This window comes from Nycticebus coucang, chromosome X, assembly GCF_027406575.1.
Source record: "Nycticebus coucang isolate mNycCou1 chromosome X, mNycCou1.pri, whole genome shotgun sequence".
NCBI classification, from domain to species: Eukaryota; Metazoa; Chordata; class Mammalia; order Primates; family Lorisidae; genus Nycticebus; species Nycticebus coucang.
The window spans coordinates 119,967,026-119,976,220 of NC_069804.1; the positions used below are offsets into that span (position 1 = coordinate 119,967,026).

Sequence of the window (9,195 nt, forward strand, 5' to 3'; positions counted from 1 at the left end):
TGCTTTTGCTCCAGATGGTCTATACTTTGCATGGTTGCAAAGACATCATACAGTAAAACTTGTTCCGTGGTCCCAGTGCCTTAAGAACTTTGTCTTGAATGGCACCAAGAATGTGACAAATTCAAGCAGTTTAAGATTCTCAAGGCAAAATAGTGATGGTGGTCAGAAAAATAAGACTTGTGAACATATTATAGACTGTGGAGATATAGTCTGGAGTCTTGCTTTAGGTTTTCAGTTCCAGAAAAACAGAATCACTGTTTAAATATAGATTGGCATTGATTCATTTTTGGACAAGATCAGCTACTCCTTGCCACAGAGTTAAACAATGGTTGTATCAAAATGTGGGATGTGTATATAGGAAAACTCCTCCTTAACCTGATAGAGGTTCATCACTTCATAATGATGTGGTCAGAGATTTAACTTTGCTCCAGATGGGAGCTTGATCCAGTGTCAGCTTCAAGAGACCAAACTCTTGGAGTATGGTATGAGAAAGATGATGGAAACATGATGACATTATTGAGGGGGCATCAGAAATAGGTGTACAACTGTGCATTCTCTCAAGACCTTTCTAAGCTGTGTTTAGTTGGAGCCAGTGAAACAGTTTTCCTCTGGAATATGGATAACTATACTATGATATGGCAACTAGAAGGACATCACTATGATGTAATAGTTTGTGACTTTTCTGCTGATGGAGCATTACTGGCTACTACATCTTATGATACCCAAATGTGTATTTGGGATCCTGTTATGCCCAGGAGTCTCTCAAAGACCACACCACCAGACAAGTCAAATTTAAATAGTAGTCCTTTTATTGAAGAGCCTGCTGGCAACTGCCTCAGTGTCCCAACTTCAGGTTTCTCAGAGCAGCCCAAGTTGTCTATGGCTCTGGTCTTTATAGGGCAAAACTTTTCCAGGGGGCAAGCAAGTGTTATTACAGAAGCAAAAATAGCAGTTTGGTTAGTCATTTTACACAATACTATGATCATAAGAGTGATCAGTAATTTTTTTCTTCCTTACAAAACATGTACAAACCCTAATGTCCTAAGGGGGAATTCGGGGAAGTGAACTTATAGGTAAGGGTCATAAAGGGCATGATCATAAAAAGCTATAATTACTAGGGCTACGTGGTCAGTAACTTACATTACTGACAATTTTAGCTAAAGGCCTTTACAGTTACAATGGAGGAACAAAGAAGAGGAACTAGTTTTGAAGGAAAAAAGGAGTAAATAGTAAAATAGAGTCATGCTTTTTTTTTAACATTTCAAGATTATATTCAGATAGTATGAAGACCACCATAACATAATTATAAGGGTTGTTGTAACAAGGGTAGTTAGTGACTTTCTACACAATACTAATAATTCTAACAGTTCTAACCAGGTACACTTAAAATACAATGCAATGGCTGGGGAGGCAATTGGAACCGGTTTAATTTTTTTTCTCTTTTTTTTTTTTATTATTGGGAGTACAATAAGCCAGGTTACACTGATTGCATTTGTTAGGTAAAGTCCCTCTTGCAATCGTGTCTTGCCCCCAGAAGGTGTGGCACACACCAAGGCCCCAACCCTCTCCCTCCTTTCCTCTCTCTGCTTTTCCTCCCCCATACTATGACCTTAACTGTCATTAATTGTCCTCATATCAAAATTGAGTACATAGGATTCATGCTTCTCCATTCTTGTGATGCTTTACTAAGAATAATGTCTTCCACTTCCATCCAGGTTAATACGAAGGATGTAAAGTCTCCATTTTTTTAATAGCTGAATAGTATTCCATGGTATACATATACCACAGCTTGTAATCCATTCCTAGGATGGTGGGCATTTAGGCTGTTTCCACATTTTGGCGATTGTAAATTGAGCTGCAATTAACAGTCTAGTACAAGTGTTCTTATGATAAAAGTATTTTTTTCCTTCTGGATAGATGCCCAGTAATGGGATTGCAGGATCAAATGGGAGGTCTAGCTTGAGTGCTTTGAGGTTTCTCCATACTTCCTTCCAGAAAGGTTGTACTAGTTTGCAGTCCCACCAGCAGTGTAAAATTGTTCCCTTCTCTCCACATCCACGCCAGCATCTGCAGTTTTGAGATTTTATGATGTGGGCCATTCTCACTGGGGTTAGATGGTATCTCAGGGTGGTTTTGATCTTCATTTCTCTAATAGATAGGGATGATGAACATTTTTTCATATGTTTGTTAGCCATTCGTCTGTCATTTTTAGAAAAGGTTCCATTCATGTCTCTTGCCCATTGATATATGGGATTGTTGGCTTTTTTCATGTGCATTAATTTGAGTTCTCTATAGATCCTAGTTATCAAGCTTTTGTCTGATTCAAAATATGCAAATATCCTTTCCCATTGTGTAGGTTGTCTCTTTGCTTTGGTTGTTGTCTCCTTAGCTGTACAGAAGCTTTTCAGTTTAATGAAGTCCCATTTGTTTATTTTTGTTGTTGTTGCAATTGCCATGGCAGTTTTCTTCATGAAGTCTTTCCCCAGGCCAGTATCTTCCAGTGTTTTTCCTGTGCTTTCTTTGAGGATTTTTATGGTTTCATGCCTTAAATTTAAGTCCTTCATAAATCTTGAATCGATTTTTGTGGGTGGGGAAAGGTGTGGGTGCAGTTTCAGCCTTTTACATGTGGCTATCCAGTTCTCCCAACACCATTTATTGAATAGAGAGTCTTTCCCCCAAGGTATGATGTTGTTTGGTTTATCGAAGATTAGGTTGTTGTAAGATGTTAGTTTCATTTCTTGGTTTTCTATTTGATTCCAAGTGTCTATGTCTCTATTTTTGTGCCCGTACCATGCTGTCTTGATCACTATGGCTTTGTAGTACAGACTAAAATCTGGTATGCTGATGTCCCCAGCTTTGTTTTTATTACTAAGAACTGGCTTAGCTATACGGGTTTTCTTCTGGTTCCATACAAAACGCAGAATCATTTTTTACAAATCTTGAAAGTACGATGTTGGGATTTTGATAGGAATGTCATTGAATAGGTAGATTGCTTTGGGAAGTATAGACATTTTAACAATGTTGATTCTGCCCATCCATGAGCATGGTGTGTTCTTCCATTTGTTAAAATCCTCTGCTATTTCTTTTCTGAGGATTTCATAATTTTCTTCATAGAGGTCCTTCACATCCTTCGTTAGGCATATTCCTAGGCATTTCATTTTCTTTGAAACTATGGTGAAGGGAGTTGTGTGCTTAATTAGCTTCTCATCTTGACTGTTTTTGGCATATACAAAGGCTACTGACTTGTGGACATTGACTTTATATCCTGAAACATTACTGTATTTTTTGATGACTTCTAGGAGTCTTGTGGTTGAGTCTTTGGGATTCTCTAAGTATGATATCATGTCATCAGCAAAGAGGGAGAGTTTGACCTCCTCTGCTCCCATTTGGATTCACTTTATTTCCTTGTCTTGCCTAATTGTATTGGCTAGAACTTCCAGCACTATGTTGAATAGTAAAGGTGACAGAGGACAACCTTGTCTGGTTTCAGTTTTAAGAGGAAAAGCTTTCAGTTTTACTCCATTCAGTAAAATATTAGCTGTGGGTTTGTCATAGATAGCTTCAATCAGTTTTAGAAATGTGCCACCTATGCCTATAGTATTCAGTGTTCTAATTAGAAAAGGATGCTGGATTTTATCAAATGCTTTTTCTGCATCTATTGAGAGGATCATATGATCTTTATTTTTGACTCTGTTAATATGGTGGATAACATTTATGGACTTGCATATGTTAAACCAGCCTTGCATCCCTGGGATGAAACATACTTGATCATGATGTATGACTTTTTTGATGATAAGCTGTAATCTATTGGCTAGAATTTTGTTGAGAATTTTTGCATCTATATTCATGAGTGAGATTGCTCTGAAATTCTCCTTTTTGTTTGGGTCTTTTCCTGGTTTTGGTATTAGGGTGATGTTGGCTTCATAGAATGTTTTGGGGAAGATTCCTTCTTCCTCGATTTTTTGGAATAATTTCTGCAGTACTGGAATAAACTCTTCCTTAAAGGTTTGATAGAATTCTGGTGTGAAGCCATCTGGACCAGGGCATATTTTGATTGGAAGATTTTTTCTTGTTTCTTTAATCTCAGTGCTTGAAATTGGTCTGTTCAGGAGCTCTATTTCTTCCTGGCTAAGTCTAGGGAGAGGGTGTGACTCTAAATATTGATCCATTTCCTTCACATTGTCAAATTTCTGGGCATAGAGTTTCTGGTAGTATTCAGAGATGATCTCTTGTATCTCTGTGGGATCAGTTGTTATTTCCCCTTTATCATTTCCGATTGAGGTTACTAGAGATTTTACTTTTCTATTTCTCATTAGTCTCACCAATGGTTTATCTATTTTATTATTTTTTTCAAAAACCAACTCCTTGTTTCATTAATTTTCTGAATGATTCTTTTGTTTTCAATTTCATCGATCTCTGATTTGATTTTGGAGATTTCTTTTCTTCCACTGACATTAGGCTTAGATTGTTCTTCTTTTTCCAACTCCAGAAGATGGTTTGTGAGTTTGTTGATGCGCTGTCTTTCTGTTTTTCGAATGTAGTCATCGAAAGTGATAAATTTTCCTTTCAAAACTGCTTTTGCAGTATCCCATAGATTTTGGTAGCTTGTGTCTTCATTGTTGTTATTCTCAAGGAAGTTAATAATTTCCTGTTTTATTTCTTCCTTCACCCATCTGTTATTCAACAGAAGATTGTTTAATTTCCATGTCTTTGTGTGGGGTCAAACATATTTGTCAGAGTTGAGTTCCACCCTTAGTACCTAATGGTCTGAGAAGATACAAGGTAAAATTTCAATTCTTTTGATTCCGTTGATATTTGTTTTGTGTCCCAGGATATGATCAATTTTGGAGAATGTTCCATGGGGTGATGAGTAGAATGTGTATTCTTTATCTTTTGGATGAAGTGTTCTATATGCGTCTATCAAGCACAGTTGTTCTAGGGTCCAATTTAAATCTCTTATATCTTTGTTTAATTTCTGTTTAGAGGATCTGTCCAGCTCTGTAAGAGGAGTGTTAAAGTCCCCTGTTATGATGGTATTATTGGCTATCATATTGCTCAGGCTGAGTAAGTTGTGTTTCAAGAATCTGGGAGCATTTAAATTGGGTGCATAAATATTTAGAATTGAAACGTCTTCTTGTTGTATTTTTCCCTTGACCAATATAAAGTGACCATCTTTGTCTTTTTTGACTTTAGTTGTTTTAAATCCACATGTATCTGAAAATAAGATCGCAACTCCTCTTTTCTTCTGAATTCCATTTGCCTGAAAAGTTGTCTTCCAACCATTGACTCGGAGCTTTAATTTGTCTTTTTAAGCCATGTGTGTTTCTTGCAGACAGCAAATGGATGGCTTGTGTTTTTTAATCCAGTCAGCCAATCTATGTCTCTTCAGTGGGGAATTCAAGCCATTAACATTTATTGAGATACTTGATAAGTGTGGTAGTGTTTTATTCATCTTATTTTGTGAGAGTCTATTGCTTATTTCATCTTTTGCATTAGTGTAGAGGTTAGGTTCTGCCCTTTAATTTCTGAGTTTTTACTTTGCTGCTGATCCATTGTGATGGTCAGTGTGTAGAACAGGTTGAAGTATTTCCTGTAGAGCTGGTCTTGTTGTGGCAAATTTCCTCAATGTTTGTATTTCCATAAACGATTTGATTTCTCCATCAGTTTTAAAGCTTAGCTTAGCACGGTACAAAATTCTGGGTTGGAAATTGTTCTGTTAAGTAGATTAAAGGTAGATGACAATTGTCTTCTTGCTTGGAAAGTTTCATTAGAGAAGTCTGTGGTCACTCTGATGGATTTGCCCCTGTAGTTCAACTCACACTTACTTTTGGCAGTTTTAGAATCTTTCCTTTTGTCTTGACTTTGGACAGGTTCATCACAATGTGTCTTGGAGAAGCTCGGTTAGAGTTGAGGTGACTTGGGGTCCGATATCCCTCTGAAAGCAGAGTGTCAGAATCCTTGGTGATATTTGGGAAATTTTCTTTTATAATATTCTCTAGTATGGCTTCCATTCCTCTGGGGCATTCTTCTTCCCCTTCTGGGATTCCTATAACTTGTATGTTGGAACGCTTCATAATGTCCACTAATTCTGACAGTGAACATTCTTCTTTCTCTCTCTTCTTTTCTGTCTCTTTTACTATCTGAGTTATCTCAAGAACTTTGTCTTCTACCTCTGAAATTCTTTCTTCTGCATGGTCTAAGCTGTTGCTCATACTTTCCATTGCATCTTTAAGTTCCCCAATTGACTGCTTCAGTTCCTTCAGCTCTGCTATATCCTTTCTATATTCTTCATATCATTCATCTCTTATTTGATTCTGTTTTTGGATTTCCTTTTGGTTATTTTCCACTTTATTAGCAGTTTCCTTCATTGTTTCTACCATTTCCTTCATTGTTTTCATCATGTGTATTCTAAATTCCCTTTCTTTCATTCCTAACATTTCTTTATTGGTGGAATCCTCTGCAGTAGCTTCCTCATGGTCCCTTGGCGGGGTTGCTCTGGACTGGTTCTTCATGTTGCCTGAAGTTTTCTGCTGATTCTTCCTCATGAGTGATTTCTTTTGTCTGTTTCCTTGCCCTAATTTTCCTTTCACTTCCTCATGCTCTTTAAGTTCCCGTGCCTGTGGACTAAGGTTTGGATGAGTCCTTTTGTTATAGGACCAGAAGGATGAAAAGGTTGAAAAGCAAGAGGGGATGAAAGAAAGAAGGAAATAATGAAAGGAAAATAGAGAAAGGAGAGCTGTTGGGTACAAGGAATATTGACAAAAAGAAGAGAGGCACAGAAAGAGGGATACAGAGGAACATAGGTGTACAGTAGGGTACTTTGACACAACCTTAAAAAACCCCAATCTTTGGGTGTGCTGGTTGAGTGGTTCCCTTGAGGTCAGCAACTCTTTGCTAACCTGACCAGACACAGTACCCCACCTCCACTAAGAGTAGAGGAAAGACAAAAATGCTATAAATCAAACCAAAACATGCAAACAAAAAACTTTATGGGATAAAATTTTGTGAAAAACCAAATAATACGGGTGGAAACACTAGCAAAAATGAAGTTCTAGTTATTGAAAAATGCAGCAATGGGAAATTGTATTTATACTAGAAAACTGGAGAAAGAGAAAAATCTGTATGGAAAAGGTTGGAATTAAAAAAGAAAACAACAACAACAGCATCAAAATAATCAAAAAACAAACAAACAAAACAAAATAAAATAAAAACAACCAAAAACAAAGCAGTAATATATCTTGTTGAATATTGTCTGGGCAACAGTTGGTCTTCTGGGGTATGAGATGTTAATTACAATGCTGATACGACTGGAGGACTCTGCTGATTTCTCAAACCCCAGAGGGTAGACACCTTAAGTCTCTCTTCAGCCCTCTTAGTAGGCATTTTAAGCTTCTAAACTTGCTAAGCAGAAGCTTTCCCAGGAAAGTGCTTGTCTCTGGAATCACTGGTGAAGTGGCTATCCATGTACCCAGTGTGCCAAAATTGGTCTCACTCTGCCCCTGAGGGTTAGGGCTGTAAGGCGGCTCAGACCCTACCTTTAGGCTGCTCAGTCACTAGGTTACTAGGTCCCGCCCGATCCTTGCTCTGAAACCCCTAGGGCAGACCTTGTTGGGGCAATTCTCTCACAATGGCTCTCTGCGGCCCACAGCCAAACACTATTAGCGTCATCCGTCCAGATCAGCGGCTCAGTCTGGGGTCCCAGACAATGCCCAAAGTTCTCCGCACTCCAGCTCAAGTTCTTCCCAAGGCAGTTCAACTGAGTGCCAAGTCCAAAAACACCAAAACAGTTTACAGGTAAGGCCTTTCTGGTTTGCAGTCTCGCTGCTACTGCACTTACAGCTGTCGGCGGGATTAGACTGATCGAGCACATGCGATTACTTGCCGGTTTTCCACTGTTTTTGTCCTCCTCTTGGGGTCCAGAAGTCTCTTGCTGGCTCCCTGTATCCTCAAAGGGGTGATTATAGGCAGATCCCACCAGCCAGAGATGCCTGGAGTCTTATCTCCCCAGACTCACTGTGCCCAGATGCAAAGAAACTGTTACTCAGCCACCATCTTGCTCTCCACCGGAACTGGTTTATTTTTTTTAAGCAATAAAATGTAACAAAACAACATAATGGAGTCAGGCCTGCTTTGCCTTCCCACTCATTCTCAGAAACAAGAATTATAACAAAATGTAGTTAGGCTTCCTTCTCTTTCACTTTAGCAATCCACATAATGGAGACATTCTGATGGAATTTGGTCACAAGTTTCTTCCGCCTACTCCAATATTTGCTGGAGGAACAAATGACCAATGTGTACAATCTGTATCTTTTAGTCATGATGGACAGCATATTGCAAGGCTTACTGATGACAAAATGGTGAGGTTCTGGAGAATTGATGAGGATTATCTGGTACAAGTTGCACTTTTGAGCAATTGTCTTTGCTGTGCCTTTGCTACTGATGGCAGTGTTTCAGCTGCTGGGACACAGGATGGAAGTGTCTATTTTGGGGCCAATGCAAGGCAAGTCCCTCGCCTTCAACATTTATGTGGAATGTCAATCTGAAGAGTGATGCCCACTCAGGACGTCCAAGAGCTGGCAATTCCTTCCATCATTTTGGAGTTTCTCTATTATATTTAGAAGACTCCACCTTCCCTATTAGTAGAGACTGACAGAATACACTTTACCCAAACCTCAAGCTTTATTGACTTCAAGTATCTGTTTTTAAAGGTTTAGAAGATTTATTAAATTTGATACATTCTCGTACTGCATTTTGATCAGTCGAGCTTTTAAAACATTATTTATAGACTAGGATTATAAAAATATTCTGAAAATATCAAATGCAAATTTCTTTAATATCTAACTGTGAAAACATAAACATACATGTATATTCTTAGATATAAGCTTCTAAATGTTGAATGGACACTTTTGCTTCTACTTTTTAGTTCTGGCATCTGTATATTGCTTTGGTAGAACCACAGTATATATCTTTGCTGTAAACTGAAAACAATTTTTTTATTCTAGGACACTGAGATGTTAAATACTGGCTTAAGTTAAATTGCCTCATGCAAGATGTACTAGAGTGGGAAGGGGGCATTTCAAACTGACCCACAAATGAAACACAGTTTTTGTGTAGGAAAAGGTGGAGTTTAAATTTTTAATGTGGCATTGTTTTTGCAGTTTTTGGCTGGGGCTGGGTTTGAACCCACCACCTCTG

General features: G+C 38.2%; 1 protein-coding gene across 1 annotated transcript; it reads left to right on the plus strand.

Annotated features, from left to right (window-relative positions):
* Positions 1–615: 615 nt before the first annotated feature.
* Positions 616–8,543, plus strand: LOC128577855 (WD repeat and SOCS box-containing protein 1-like). The gene is made up of 2 exons (XM_053580214.1): positions 616–749; positions 8,204–8,543. The coding sequence occupies exons 1-2, from the start codon at positions 616–618 to the stop codon at positions 8,541–8,543; spliced, it is 474 nt and encodes a 157-aa protein (XP_053436189.1).
* Positions 8,544–9,195: the final 652 nt, after the last annotated feature.

Coding starts and splice junctions, on each gene's coding strand:
- LOC128577855 (XM_053580214.1), top strand. CDS start 616: ATGGATAACTATACTATGATATGGCAACTAGAAGGACATCACTATGAT. Junction 750..8,203: donor TGTATTTGGGATCCTGTTAT/GCCCAGGAGTCT, acceptor CTTTCACTTTAG/CAATCCACATAATGGAGACA.